General features: G+C 39.9%; 1 protein-coding gene across 10 annotated transcripts in view; it reads right to left on the bottom strand.

The window, feature by feature from the left end:
- Positions 1–12,926: 12,926 nt before the first annotated feature.
- abi1a (abl-interactor 1a) overlaps positions 12,927–16,412 on the bottom strand; it is a 53,133-nt gene continuing 49,647 nt past the window's right edge. For all 10 annotated transcript variants that reach the window (XM_052595847.1, XM_052595850.1, XM_052595855.1 and 7 more), the window contains 2 exons: positions 15,468–15,653; positions 12,927–14,202 (listed from right to left, as the gene is read on the bottom strand). In XM_052595847.1, the coding sequence (XP_052451807.1) occupies positions 14,027–14,202; positions 15,468–15,653 (362 nt within the window). In that variant the 3' untranslated portion in view covers positions 12,927–14,026. The remainder of the gene's footprint in view (positions 14,203–15,467; positions 15,654–16,412) is intronic.

Raw genomic sequence — 16,412 nt, 5'->3', positions numbered from 1 at the left:
TTTTACCTGCGTTATTAATAAAATAATAATAATAAAAACATTCCCAATCTGAGCTCTGTCACTAGTCTCGCTATAACTCCCACCTGTAGTAGCCTGTCGCGAGGGGTGTGTGAGGTCAGATGACATGAGTTATAACGTGGGAAAAACAACAACAACAAAAGAAAAAACAGAGACGGATGATGGATGCTACAATAGAGAGTGAAGGCACACCTGCCAAAAAACCAAAACCCATGTGTAAATACCAGGATAAATGGGACAGCGAATTTACTTTTTTAAAGAATGCAAAGTCTGCAACAAATTGGTACAACAACTCACTAAAAGAGTAAAAGAAAAGTTATGTGAAATGAAAAGAAAAACTGTTAAAGAAAAGCAATATGAAATGAAAAGAATGTGTGGAATTAAAATAAAATGTAAATGTAAAGACAAGCAATGTTAAATTAACAGAAAATATGCAAATAAGCCTTTAAATAAATGCTCTTCATATATACCCTTTTGTGTTTTAATTTGGGCTATAACACCTGTCTTAAAATGTAAGGGATACTGGAGCTTTGTTGGGGTGGTGGGACTGCTCGCAATGGGCGCTGGAAAATTTCCCTTATTTTCAAATCCAAAACTTTACAGGTATGGGTATGTCAATGTAACACATGTTTACTAATTAATAAAGTACTATTAGATAACGAATATATACATTTTTATGCATAAGGACACTGGGGCAAGTTGTTACATGGGGAAGGTGTCAATCAAAGGACTCAATTAAAACCTTTTAGTTATGACTACATAATATTTATAACAGGCTAAAATAGCTGTTTGGTGTTTTAAAATTATTATATTTTTTATTAATTGCAAAACATTTGAATTTAAAATCTTGATTTTTTTAAAATCTGAGGTTAGTAAGAGGTTTTCTATCTATCTATCTATCTATCTATCTATCTATCTATCTATCTATCTATACACACATAAACATAATTTTTTTATTTATTATTATTTTTTAAAGAAATTAGGTAACGGTTTATTTTAAGGTGTCTTTGTTACATGTGTTACAAGTACTTACTGTTATAATAACAATAAAAGAAACCTAATTACATGCAAGAAACCCGAAGCCAAATCCTAATCCTAACCATATAGTAAGTACATGTAGTTAATTAATGTTACTCGGTACTTACATGTGTAATTATTACACTGGCTGTAACATGTATACCTTAAAATAAAGTCTAACTGAACTAAAATAAAAATTCCCTCAGCTTGGTTGCAGTCAACTGATCAAAAGGGAAAGAAGAGACACTTCAAATATTACAAAAGATTGTTACAAAATATAAAATATTACAGATGTTTCTATTGCAAGCAACTATTTATCAAATAATCGTACATAAAATAGATCACAGTATCCACAAATATTAAGCACAACTGTTTTTCAAACAGCAAATCAACATTAGAATGATGTGAGTATTATATAACTATTGTCACATCCACACAAGGAGAGGAGAAGACGGGTAAGTATTTTCGTGAAGCTTTATTAGCATAGCACTATAACAGAGCAGGTAAGTGTGGTCACAGACGGTGAATCTTCAAGCACTGATCAACTGGTGAGTTCAAGTACAGAGCTAAGCCAGTACAACAAAGAGTCACTTCCCTTAATCGCTGTGTCTGAATCTCCACAGAGTCACAATTATGGTCCACAAGGAGCAGGCAGAAGATCCACAAAGAATGTCCATGCAATCTTGATTCCAGCCGGTGAGTGAGTGAGTGAGGTGAGTATTTACAAGGTGTGGTGATTGCCGGTGCAGGTGCAGGTAATTAGTATTCAGGTGACGGTTCACGTGGGCGGTGCATGGGAGATTGAGTGGATGGTGACTGGCAATGGTGACTGGGGCTGAGGGAACGAGCTGAGGGTGTGACACTACCCCCCCCCCCCCCCCCCCCCCACGGGTGACTCCAGGCACCCTAGAGCGGCGACGGGGACGACCACGACCTCTGGGAGCCGGGCGGTCCGGGTGTTGTCGGTGGAACTCTTCGAGGAGAGCCGGATCCAGGATGTCATTGCGTGGTACCCACGACCTCTCTTCGGGACCGAACCCCTCCCAATCTATGAGGTACTCCAGGTGGCCGTTCCGCCGCCGGGAGTCGAGGATCTCTTGGACCTGGTAGATGTTGTCTCCGAGGATCTCGGGTTGGTTTGGAGGGGGAGGCGGTTCCGGTTCTGTGGAGGAAGGAGAAACTGGATCAGTGTGACGTTTTAACAGTGAGACGTGAAACGTGGGTGAAATCCGGTAGCGTGGTGGTAGGTCCAGGCGGTAGGTGACGGGATTTATCTGGGAATGGATGGTGAACGGCCCTATGTAGCGGGGACTCAGCTTTTTGCAGGGCAGTCGGAGGCGGATATCCAGAGTGGAGAGCCAAACCTTGTCTCCAGGTAGATAGACGGGATTAGGCGATCTGCGGTGGTTAGCGGTCTCTGTATGCCTCCGAACTGCCCGTTGGAGATGGATGTGAGCTGAGTCCCACACCCTCTCGCTCTCCTGGAACCAGTGATGTACCGCGGGCACCTCAGAGACTTCTCCTGACCAGGGAAACAGCGGTGGTTGATAGCCTAAAACACATTGAAAAGGGGTTAAGCCTGTAGTGGTTTGGCGAAGGGAGTTTTGGGCATACTCAGCCCACGGCAGATACTGGCTCCAGGTATCCTGGTGTTGGGAGCAGTAAGTACGGAGGTACCGTGAGATTTCTTGAATCTTCCGCTCGGTCTGGCCGTTGGTCTGAGGATGATATCCAGAAGATAAACTGATGGATGTCCCGAGGAGTTGGAAAAACGCTTGCCAGACCCTGGAAATAAACTGAGGACCTCTGTCCGATACAATGTCCTCTGGAGTGCCATAATTCCGGAACACGTTGGTGAAGAGGGCTTCGGCGGTCTCGAACGCTGTGGGAAGACCTTTTAAAGGGATTAGTTTGCAGGATTTAGAAAAACGATCTACAACAACCAGAATGGTAGTGTACCCCCGTGAGGGGGGAAGGTCAGTGGCGAAATCCACCCCTAGATGGGTCCAGGGTCGGCGAGGAATGGGCAGTGGTTGTAATTTACCCACGGGAAGTTGACGAGGTGTGGTGGTAACGGCGCAGACCGAGCATCCGAGGATGTACCGGGTAACGTCACGAACCATGTTTGGCCACCAGTACTTCTGCTGGATGAGCGAGAGGGTTCGCCTGCTGCCAGGGTGTCCTGAGCCAGGTGACGTGTGCGCACTTTCCAGTAGAGGAAGTCGCTGGCTTGTGGGCACGTACATAAGACCCGTGGGAACCTCCGGAGGTGCAGGCTCCTCGAGGGTGGCGGCTCGAATTTCCTCGTCGATCTGCCAGAGGATGGGCGCGAGGAAAACGGAGGGTGGCAGAATCGAATCAGGCTCGTTGGTGTCTGGTTCTGGTGAGTACATACGGGACAGGGCATCTGCTTTAGTGTTCTTGTGACCGGGCTGATACGTGATCTGAAAATTAAAGCGAGCAAAGAAGAGTGACCAACGAGCCTGACGAGCATTGAGTCTTTTGGCGTTCTGCAGATATTGGAGATTTTTGTGGTCGGTGACAACAGTGAAAGGAAACTGGGCTCCCTCTAGCCAGTGCCGCCACTCCTCAAGGGCGAGTTTAATGGCCAACAACTCACGGTCTCCGATACCATAATTGCATTCGGCAGGAGAGAGTTTCCTAGAGAAGTACGCACACGGATGGAGTGAGCACGGTTCACCAGACCATTGGGATAACATGGCTCCAATGCCGTGATTGGCCGCATCAACCTCTACGACGAAAGGCTTGGACGGGTCAGGATGTCGAAGAATGGGTGCTGAGGTGAAGAGGTGTTTAAGATGGCTGAAGGCCTCTCGAGCTTGGGGTGTCCAGCGCAGCTGGCGCTGACCTCCTTTTAGGAGGGATGTTAGAGGAGCCGAGTGCAGGCTGTAGTTCTTGATAAAGCGTCGGTAGAAATTGGCAAAGCCAAGGAAACGCTGAAGTTCTTTCACCGTTGTGGGCTCCGCCCAGTTGGCCACAGCATCCACCTTGGCAGACTCCATCTGAACTCCCTCCGCAGAGATCACGTATCCGAGGAAGGAGACAGTAGTGCAGTGAAACTCGCACTTCTCAGCTTTTAGGTAGAGGTGATGGTCTCGGAGTCGTTGTAAAACGTGGCAGACATGGGTTTGGTGTTCTTCTATGTTCCGGGAGTAGATCAGGATATCGTCTATGTAGACAATGACGAATTGGTGGAGATAATCACGGAATATTTCGTTCATGAAACTCTGGAAGATGGATGGACTGTTAGCAAGCCCATAGGGCATAACCTGATATTCGTAGTGCCCGGCAGGGGTGATGAAGGCAGTCTTCCACTCGTCTCCCTCTCGGATACGGATCAGGTTGTAGGCACTGCGGAGGTCGAGTTTGGTGAACACCTTGGCTTCGCGCAGTTCCTCCAGAGCCGCCGGAACGAGTGGTAACGGGTAGGCGAACTTGACGGTGGCGTCATTTAGCACCCGATAGTCGATGCATGGTCGAAGTCCGCCATCCTTTTTGGGGACGAAGAAAAAACTGGATGCAGCTGGAGATGTGGATGGTCTGATGAACCCCTGATCGAGAGCCTCCTGGATGTATTCCTCCATCGCCACCTGCTCAGGACGGGAGAGTGGATATATTTTCCCATGCGGTAGCTTGGCACCTGGCAGCAGGTCGATACAACAGTCCCAGGGCCGATGAGGCGGTAATCGGGTGGCTTGTTCCTTGCTGAACACATCGGAGTAGGAGGAGTAAAGGGCAGGTCTTCCTATGGAGGTGGAGTGCAATTGAAGGTGCGGTGGCGCAGACTGTGAACTCTGGACTGGTGAACGGTGAATGTGACTCTGGCATTCCGGGTCCCATGCCTGGATTTCCCCTGTGCTCCAGTTGATTTGTGGATTATGTTGGGCCAGCCACGGCCTACCCAGGACGACGTCAACGGTAGCGCGAGGAAGTACGAGGAGGGCCAGTTGTTCCCGGTGTCCGTGGGGCAGAACGAGTTGTAGCTCGTGTGTCCTTCTAGTTATTTTGCCACCGCCTAATGGTGATCCCTGGATGGTAGTGATACGGTAAGTGGTCTCATTCTGGATGATGGGAATACGGTGCTTGGTTACGAAGTGAGATGAGATGAAGTTGCTGGCGGCTCCGGAATCCACCAGGACATGGATGGAAAGATTACGTGAGTTAATTGTTATCTGGGCTTTGATATGAGGTATGTGAGATACTGATGGGGTAATTGAGACTGTACTCACCATTGGGCGAGGCGGACGGACTGGGCAGGCGTGGATCAGGTGAGTGGCCTCGCCACAGTATAAACACAGCCGCTCCTGGATGCGGCGCCTCCGTTCAGAGGCATCTAGGCGGTAGGAGTCGGTGATCATGGGTTCCTCCTGGTCTCGTTGGGGCGAGGGCGTTCTGGCCGATGGAGAGATGGCATATGAAGCCGGGGAGGCACAAGCCGAGAGGTGCTGAGCAACATTTATTGTCTTTCTAATGAATGTCTCTAGACTGACATTATCGTCGTAAATGACCATTTGCTTTCTGATCTGGGGTTTTAAACCTTTACGGTACGCAGCTAGTAGGGCAGTTTGGTTCCAACCACTGGTGGCGGCTAATGTTCGGAAACGGAGAGTGTAGTCGTGTATTTCAGCGGCTCCCTGCTGGAGATTTAAGAGTTCATCATGGGTTGAGAGAGGAGTTAGAGCCACCCCGAACACTTCCTGTAGGTGAGTGACGAAGGCGTCGAATGAGGATAGAACTGGACTTTTGGAGCTCCAAAGAGCCTCTGCCCATTGTAGCGCTCGTCCGGTGAGAAGAGAGATCACAAAGGCGACTTTGGTGGCCTCATTGGGGAATTTACAGGTATTTGCGTTGACGAACAGTGAGCACTGCAGAATAAACCCACTGCAGCCACTCGGTTCACCCGTATAGCACGTGGGACGTGCAAGGGCCGTGCTGTTGGTGGCGGAAGCACCGGTTTCGGTGGGTGGTGAAACTGACTGTAGTACTTGGCGGAGGGCAGTCACCATTTCGGTGAACGGGTCCGGAGCAGCTCCCTGAGCTGCAGCGTTAACATCCATGGGAGATATGAAGTTCTGTTTTTGGGGCTGGAATCCTGTCACATCCACACAAGGAGAGGAGAAGACGTGTAAGTATTTTCGTGAAGCTTTATTAGCATAGCACTATAACAGAGCAGGTAAGTGTGGTCACAGACGGTGAATCTTCAAGCATTGATCAACTGGTGAGTTCAAGTACAGAGCTAAGCCAGTACAACAAAGAGTCACTTCCCTTAATCGCTGTGTCTGAATCTCCACAGAGTCACAATTATGGTCCACAAGGAGCAGGCAGAAGATCCACAAAGAATGTCCATGCAATCTTGATTCCAGCCGGTGAGTGAGTGAGTGAGGTGAGTATTTACAAGGTGTGGTGATTGCCGGTGCAGGTGCAGGTAATTAGTATTCAGGTGATGGTTCACGTGGGCGGTGCATGGGAGATTGAGTGGATGGTGACTGGCAATGGTGACTGGGGCTGAGGGAACGAGCTGAGGGTGTGACAACTATACTTTCTATAAAAAAAAAAGAAATATATTTTTAAGAAAGATACAGATTTTGAAACTGATTTTCAAAAATAATAAACACACCCGAGTGTCAAGTGTGTCAACCAGCCCTGATCTCTGGTGAGTACATTCATACTTTTATTGTTTTAATAAATAAGGAAAAACTTTTTAAAAACAAATTTTGGTTTCTCTTCATCTCATCCCTGTTACAGTGTGATAATTATGCATTTAAGTACTACATAATATTAATTAATTACATGTACATACAAGGTTAGGGTTTGGTTTCGGGTTACTTGCATGTAATTATATATAATTAAGTGTAATTATTATAGTAAGTACATGTAACGTGTAACAAGGACACCTTAAAAGACTACACAAATGTTTAATGTGTTTATTAAGTACTTCACTGTTTGTGTTTCAGGCACAGGAAGAGATGTCTGTACACAACAGGAGTCTGTTACAGCACATACAATGATGCAAAGCTGAAAGATCCTTTCTCACTAGCACAAAAAGACTTGCAAAATTTATATGATGACATAAAAAAGGTACATCCAGAGCACTTACCCAATGCAAAGTTTTATAGCATTTAATGCCTTTTATAAAGAAAAGTACTGCAACTGACCTTTTAACTTCCTGTTTCAGCACCTGAAAGCACTGTGTTATTATTACTTCGAGGTAAAGAGAAAGCCTTTCGACCAATGATTGTAATCCTGATGGCTCGAGCTTGTAACGTCCACAGTAATAAAGATGGGTGAGAAAGCCCTTCAGATGTGTGTGTATTCATGATGTGAAGCATCAGTCAGTGTTAATAAAGCAGATCTGATGTCCTCAGGGTCCTGCTGCCGGCGCGCAGCGCTCCATCGCTATGATCTCTGAGATGATCCACACTGCCAGCCTGGTGCATGACGATGTTCTTGATGATTCAGACACGAGACGTGGCAAAAACACTGTTTATAAAGTCTGGGGAGAGAGAAAAGTGAGTAACCCATCTAATCAGGAAATAGATTTGGGTTTTTTTCCGGGTCTTAACATTTTAATTTGCCCTTTCAAAAAATGAAGGACTTAAGTCAAAGCAGAAAGTATTAAATTCCTGAAGTTATGCCATTCAACTTTGTTAAGTGAGCATCTGTAACAAAATTATTTTCCACAGTATTTTTTCCCCTCAATACATATATATATATATATACACATGTAATTAAGCAAAAGGTACAGGTACGAAAAAAAACAAAACTTTTATACAATACGATTTTATCAATTTCACAAAATTACAATTATTCAGATGATTTTTAAAGAATGATCTACTTTTTTGCACACAGGCCTATTATTAGCAATTGTCAGTCCTCTGCATCAGACTCCTGTTATGGTTGCTAATTCAAGTTAATCATTTTATAAGGATAATTGATTGGAGAAACCCTTTTGCAGTTTTGAAGCACAGCTGAGAACTCTTGTACTAATGGAGCGTGGGAGTCTTTAGGTTAGTTTAGTATCTGAACATCAGCAGCTGTTTGTTTGTTTACAGGCTCAATATGGCCAGAAAGAAAGACCAGACCCATCAGTCCATTGCTGTCCTTAGAAAGGAAGGCTACTCAATGAGAGAAATTGTGAGGACACTTAAAAAATGTAAATTAACTAGTTATACCGCCTTCAGAGCTCAGCACAAACCGACTCTAACAAGGACAGAAAACGGAGTGGGTATCCCCGATGCACAACTGTGTGTAGTTTAAGACAGACGCCTCACAGATCCTCAACATGCAGCATGTACTAAATAGTACCCATAAATCACCAGTGTAAGCATCAACAGTGAATTGCCAAGAAAAAGCTGTATCTCAGACTGGCCAATAAAAACAAAAGACTGAGATGGGCAAAAGAGCACAGAAACTGGACACTGGAAGACTGGAAGAAGGTGTTGTGGACAGATGAGTCCAAGTTTGAGGTCTTCAGATCAAACAGAAGACGCAGAACAAATGAAAAGATACTAGAAGAGTGCTTATACCTTCAGTCAAGCATGGAGGAGGCAGCGTGGTGAAATAGGAGATTTGTACAGATTGGAAGTGACCTCGAGAAAAAGGATCGCTATCACAAGATTTTGCCACGCCACGCCATACCCTATAGACAACAGATGATTGAGGCCGGAGGTCTGAGTGTAGTGGAGGCCAGCACAGTCTCCGGATCTGAACACCGTTGAGCAGCTTGACCGCAGGGTCCAGAGGAAGCCAATCCATCTTGTGGGAGATGCTCCAGGAAGCATGGGGTTCAATCTCATCAGATTACTTAGAAAGGTCTGCCAGGATCACATTCATCATCTCCATCAAAATCGTGATTTCTAACTCGGGACAGTGTCAGCGTGTCCTGTTCTTTTGCTATATTTCCTATTCAGACTAATTTCATGCGTATTTCCATGGAAAACAATGACATTTCTAAGTGTTCCCAAACTTTTAAACAATAGTGTATACTGTATATACATATTCAGTTAAAGTTACTTCTATATTCTAGTAGTTTGGAGCAGAAGCATTTAAAACATATTCTTTTTTTTTCTTTTTTTTTTTGTAAAATGAATTAAAGTAATGTTGCAAGTTGTATTTTTAAACTTGAAACATTGCTAATATAATACATTTCCATTTAAAGACTATACTGACACACCGTGTTCCTTTCAATTCTATCCCAATTGTTGTTAATGATTGAAAAATAAGCAATGATATTATTATTATTTTTTTTATCTGGAACTGTTAGGCTATCCTGGCTGGAGATTTCCTTCTGTCAGCGGCGTCCATGGCATTAGCTCGTATTGGAAACACTACAGTAGTGTCTGTGCTGTCACAGTCATAGAAGACCTTGTGCGAGGTGATTTGATACGGGTTTTATAAAGTGGAACGTTTATATTTGTGACCCTGGACCACAATGATTTATTTTCAGCAATAGGCAAAAATACATTGTATGAGTCCAAATTATCGATTTTTCTTTTATGCTAAAAATCATTAGGATGTTAAGTAAAGATCATGTTCCATGAAGATATTCTGTAAGTTTTCTACGGTAGATATATCAAAACTTTTTTGATCAGTAATACACATTTCTAAGAACTTAATTTGGACAACTTTAAAGATGATTTCTCAATATTTAGATATTTTTTGCACCCTCAGATTACAGATTTTCAAAAAGTTGTATCTCAGCCAAATATGATCCTATCCTAACAAACCGTACATCAATGGAATACTATTTATTCAGCTTTCAGATATACAGTATTGTTCAAAATAATAGCAGTACAATGTGACTAACCAGAATAATCAAGGTTTTTCGTATATTTTTTTATTGCTACGTGGCAAACAAGTTACCAGTAGGTTCAGTAGATTCTCAGAAAACAAATAAGACCCAGCATTCATGATATGCACGCTCTTAAGGCTGTGCAATTGGGCAATTAGTTGAATTAGTTGAAAGGGGTGTGTTCAAAAAAATAGCAGTGTGGCATTCAATCACTGAGGTCATCAATTTTGTGAAGAAACAGGTGTGAATCAGGTGGCCCCTATTTAAGGATGAAGCCAACACTTGTTGAACATGCATTTGAAAGCTGAGGAAAATGGGTCGTTCAAGACATTGTTCAGAAGAACAGCGTACTTTGATTAAAAAGTTGATTAGAGAGGGGAAAACCTATAAAGAGGTGCAAAAAATGATAGGCTGTTCAGCTAAAATGATCTCCAATGCCTTAAAATGGAGAGCAAAACCAGAGAGACGTGGAAGAAAACGGAAGACAACGGAAGACAACCATCAAAATGGATAGAAGAATAACCAGAATGGCAAAGGTTCAGCCAATGATCACCTCCAGGATGATCAAAGACAGTCTGGAGTTACCTGTAAGTACTGTGACAGTTAGAAGACGTCTGTGTGAAGCTAATCTATTTTCAAGAATCCCCCGCAAAGTCCCTCTGTTAAAAAAAAGGCATGTGCAGAAGAGGTTACAATTTGCCAAAGAACACATCAACTGGCCTAAAGAGAAATGGAGGAACATTTTGTGGACTGATGAGAGTAAAATTGTTCTTTTTGGGTCCAAGGGCCACAGGCAGTTTGTGAGACGACCCCCAAACTCTGAATTCAAGCCACAGTACACAGTGAAGACAGTGAAGCATGGAGGTGCAAGCATCATGATATGGGCATGTTTCTCCTACTATGGTGTTGGGCCTATTTATCGCATAGCAGGGATCATGGATCAGTTTGCATATGTTAAAATACTTGAAGAGGTCATGTTGCCCTATGCTGAAGAGGAAATGCCCTTGAAATGGTTGTTTCAACAAGACAATGACCCAAAACACACTAGTAAACGGGCAAAGTCTTGGTTCCAAACCAACAAAATTAATGTTATGGAGTGGCCAGCCCAATCTCCAGACCTTAATCCAATTGAGAACTTGTGGGGTGATATCAAAAATGCTGTTTCTGAAGCAAAACCAAGAAATGTGAATGAATTGTGGAATGTTGTTAAAGAATCATGGAGTGGAATAACAGCTGAGAGGTGCCACAAGTTGGTTGACTCCATGCCACACAGATGTCAAGCAGTTTTAAAAAACTGTGGTCATACAACTAAATAATAGTTTAGTGATTCACAGGATTGCTAAATCCCAGAAAAAAAAAATGTTTGTACAAAATAGTTTTGAGTTTGTACAGTCAAAGGTAGACACTGCTATTTTTTTGAACACACCCCTTTCAACTAATTGCCCAATTGCACAGCCTTAAGAGCGTGCATATCATGAATGCTGGGTCTTGTTTGTTTTCTGACAATCTACTGAACCTACTGGTAACTTGTTTGCCACGTAGCAATAAAAAATATACTAAAAACCTTGATTATTCTGGTTAGTCACATTGTACTGCTATTATTTTTAACAATACTCTATATATATATATATATATATATATATATATATATATATAACATTTTTCCTTAATATATACATGTATGTGTGTTTATACAGGTGCTGGTCATATAATTAGAATATCATCAAAAAGTTGATTTATTTCACTAATTCCTATTTGGGATTTTCCTTAGTTGTCAGTTATAATCATCAAAATTAAAAGAAATACAATTTTGAAATATATCAGTCTGTGTGTAATGAATGAATATAATATACAAGTTGCACTTTTTGAATGGAATTACATTTACATTTACATTTATTCATTTAGCAGACACTTTTATCCAAAGCGACTTACAGATGAAGACAGTGGAAAATATGATCTATAAGTGCTATTGGAATTGGTGAAATCAACTTTTTGATGATATTCTAATTATATGACCAGCACCTGTACGTACGTAATAAATATAAACAGTCCACACAGATATAGTACTGTATGTTAACATAAACTTTTATTTTGAATGATGAATCATTTTGCAGTCCTATGTTGTATCAGAGTGAATCTCATGAAGACATGCCCAGATTCCATTTCACCAGTAAATCTTTTTTGTTTGTGTGGTGAAATATTGAAAAAGGAAAGCTTTTGAAAAAAATAAAGAAAATGTACAAAAAGACAGAAAAACGTTATAAAAAAAAAAAAAAAAAAAAAAAAAAAAATTCAAAATGTGTATTTAATAAGAAATTTATTTAATCTGCATAGTCATTTACTAAATAACTTCATGGAGCATGATCTTTACTCAATATCCAAAAAAATTTGGCATAAAAGAAATCTCTATAATGTTGACCCATACAATGTATTGTTGGCTATGGCTACAAATAAACCCACGCGACTTAAGACTGGTTTTATTAATAGAACATATTCCTTCATTTGATATGGAAGTGTTACTCATAGTCCTCCTTTAGGAATATGACCTGGACTAGTTTTCGATCTGTTTCTTGTGATTCATCCCATTAGTATAGTTGAAGAATCATCTGTAAGTGGCTGTGAACATCTTGGTTTTGTCACACAGCGTGACGGTGTGGAGCAGACGAACCACCTCACCCAGCACTACTGCCGTCGACAGAGCGAGACGCGCTCATCCAGCTGACGGAGCTCCAGAGATCAGAGGATCACATGTACACGACCTCCGTTAACCTCTGTGTGAGCTGCTCTACTGGTACAGAAGCAGAAACTGGGTCAAATCATTGTGATCCCAGGTGTAGCACAGATGGAGGTCTGCGGATCCGTGACAGATGACCACTGAAACATCCGTCCACACTACGTCCTTGGTGATGTACTTCTGTATCAAGTGCTTAAGAACAACCAAAGCCTTAAACCTCAACCTTAAACTGGCTGTTTACTCAAATTTAAAAAAAAAAGGTATTGTTTTTTTAAACCTTCTGTTTGACTCTTCTCTTCTCTTTCCCATCGTGGTAACACATGGCCAAAAATGCAAATGAACAGGTGCATTTTACATAGAATGATTTATTATAAAAGACTGTACAATTAAATCTCAGTTGACATTATAAATAGAAGTTCTGAGCCGAGTCGAGCTTCAGCGCAGATGGAATTCAGTTGGAACACTTCAAACCTCTCGAGGCATCAGCTCTGAACACCTGACATGACTGACAACGGTCAGATGTAGATTCATGACATCAGTCAGCAGACAGTATGACTCCGAAAACAGCTCAAAGAATGGAAATCGATGAAAGGTTTAAAAAAGCTGAATTAATGCCAGACCCGAGTTGAGTAACTAGTTCAGATCTCAAGACTGCGCCGGTGATGCTCCTCAGTTCATTGTTCACTGCACCAACCACAGTATTGGTAATCAAAAAAATAAAAAAAGAGTCCAGCATGTAAGAATTGTGATTGGTATTGATTAGAGACCTTTAGACACTTTACAGACTAAATATGAAAGCCATCTACACAGAATTCATGTTTGTTCATTGTAGCAAATAATCATTGTGTCATTAACTAAAAATATATTAAAATGGAAGGAGAGAATTTTGAGACTTTAGAAAAAAAAAAAAATGTGCTTTGCATTTTTGTTACCTAAAAAAATTATTATATCAATCAATATCATTAAAACATTAGAGCATACAAATAAGTAGTCTACAAATGCCTATATAAAAATGTGTACTGTAAAAACAAAGATGAAAGCAGAATGGAATTTAACGTTTAGGTTACAATACATATTTCAATTTGGTATGCATGCTTTACGTTAAGATTTTGATCCACTTTGGGCAATGACGTGTTTTAAGAGAAAACTAAAATGAATTAATTCAGAAGATGAGTGATCTTTTTTTTAATCCAAAATGTGCAAACAAATGTAAATGGAGAGAAGAGGTAAAGGAAATCAAATAAATGGTAGACTTTTAGTTGGAAATGTCATCAAAGCAGAGACGGTCATCTACTTTTTATGTACACTGGCTTCCTCCGAACAGTCGGTCGTCCCGTCTGCCCACGTCCACCCATCACCACAAAGATTCTCTGTTTGTGAGGAACAAGCACTGATCCGTGTTTCGAGCACGATTACACTGAGTGTGATTGTGAGGGCCGTTCTCTTCAGTCGGTGTAGTGCATGATGGACTCCACGTAGTTCCCGGGAAACAGTCCAGTGACGCCGCTGCAGACGCCCTCGAACCAGCCGTCGTCATTCTTCTTGATGATGTAGATGATGGCTCCTTCCATGAAGCTCAGTTCATCATCTTTGTCCTTGGTGTAGTCGTAGATGGCAACCACTGCAAAGATAAACATAATGTCAGGAAATATCGGTTATTAAATAATAAGCCTCTTCAGACTCTGCACCATATTAAAGGTGTTCTTAAGCAACAACAGGATAAAAGACACACATGTTCAATAAAGAGCTTTATTGCTTTTATTATTGAGCCATTTTATTTCCTAAGCATGTCACTATTATGTTTTCATTGATATTATTATTGATGTACATATTCATAATCATTTCATTAAATACGGATTAGGAAGTTAGATTATGTTAATAACTAACTTATATGTTAGTAATACTACTAACATATATAAATCATTAAAAATAATTTACATTTTTTATAATTTATATATTTTAGTAGTAGTAACATTTAAATTAAGTCATTAACGTAATGTAACTTCTACAGTATTTAATGAAGTTATTATGAATGCTACATGTATCAATAAAAATATCAATATAACAATAGTTACATGCTTTTAAATAAAATGGCATAATAATAAAAAAAAAAAAAATTATATTATATAAATTATATGATCATTATTTAATAAATATGCATTGATTTTTATAATTAAATGTTAATGTATTCACCTAGAACACATGATATGTAAAAATTGATAGCCTGAACACACTGTAAGTCGCTTTGGATAAAAGCGTCTTCCAAAAGCATAAATTTAAATTTAATTTAACTTTAAAAAAGAAGATACATTTTATATAATATAAACAATATGGTAATTATTTAATTAAACAAATGTTTCTAAATAAATGTTAATAAATTAAATGTTATTATATTATTATTATTATTATTTAAATAATTGTTTATAATACATAATACAATCTAATATCTTTAAAAATATAAAGTTACAAATTAATAAATGTCAAATATACAAATGTTAATAAAAATTTTATTAAAGATAACATCAATAAAACTAAAATATAAATAGTTAAAGCTAATATATAAAATGTTATGTACACATGTTTGTTAAAGGTAATAAAATACAAATATAAGAGTAACAAATGATAAAAACAAGTTACATGTTAATAATAACATTAATTATACATGTATACAAATGTGTGCAAATAAATGTAATTTGAGAATAAAGGTTAATAAATAAAATCAATATATAAACCATGTAAAATATAGCAACAACATTAATAATACATAATAAAAACATAATAGAAATATGATATAAATTACTTGTCAGTAAAAAATGAAAATGAAATCAAATTTCAGTAAAGAAATAAATTACGTAGTATTCAGCATTGATGTTTAAAACCCCTCACCTTTCTCGATGTAGGACTTGGGGGCCCACTGAGGGTCTCCGTCTGCATACGGGTCACTGTACTGCACTACAGCTGCCTCTTCATCTTCATACTCGACTGCTGGAGGAGGCGGAGGAGGCGGAGCCTCGTCAAACATGGGCATGTCATCAGGAGGAGGAGGAGGGGGAGGAGTCGGGCTATCTGCAACTGACATCCAGCAAACAACAGAGTCAGCTTCAGAGCCAATGAAAGCACACGCTCCGTGCTGGGCATGCCATCCAGCAGCTCACCGTGAACACATGCTCATGCAGACCGGTTAGTAGACAAGCACGAACAACAGCCAATCTGACAACATGCAGCTATGGATCTCTAGGGAGATAGTAACGCACATAATACACAGTACACACTCAAACTAGAAGAGGGAGCAAATGATAACCTGACTTTATCTAAACCTTTTTTGACAATACTTGAAACGTCATATCAACTTCAACTTTCTAAACTTTCATATTTCCATTTTATATTGCGTACTAAATTCTGATGGGAAATTGTTTGATTTATTGACGCTGAAAATGAAATAGATGAAAAAAATGAATTTAATACTTAAATGAATTAGAAATGTTTCCTTGTCCACTAGTTAAAATCTAGTAAAAACTAGTTTAGTTATAAATAAATACATAAAAAAAAAAAAAAAAATCATCAATAAGTCTTTAAAAAGAAACTAAGAAAGCACATTACAAAACAACAACAAACATAAGCCTAAATTATAAAAGATAAAATATTATAAGAGTACATTAATACTACTAAAATAATACTGACTTTTTTATTATTATGGTTTATACAACGTTAACAGTAGGTTAAAAAAATATTTTTTTCTGATATTATTTTCTATATAATATTTAATTAATTTGTGTTAGCCTGATTACATGATGAAAAATCATAAAATAATAATTATGAATAATTATTAAA

Source organism: Carassius gibelio, chromosome B24, assembly GCF_023724105.1.
Source record: "Carassius gibelio isolate Cgi1373 ecotype wild population from Czech Republic chromosome B24, carGib1.2-hapl.c, whole genome shotgun sequence".
Lineage (NCBI taxonomy): Eukaryota > Metazoa > Chordata > Actinopteri > Cypriniformes > Cyprinidae > Carassius > Carassius gibelio.
The sequence above is the reverse complement of the archived record's forward strand: the minus strand, read 5'-3'. Positions and strand labels throughout refer to the sequence as shown.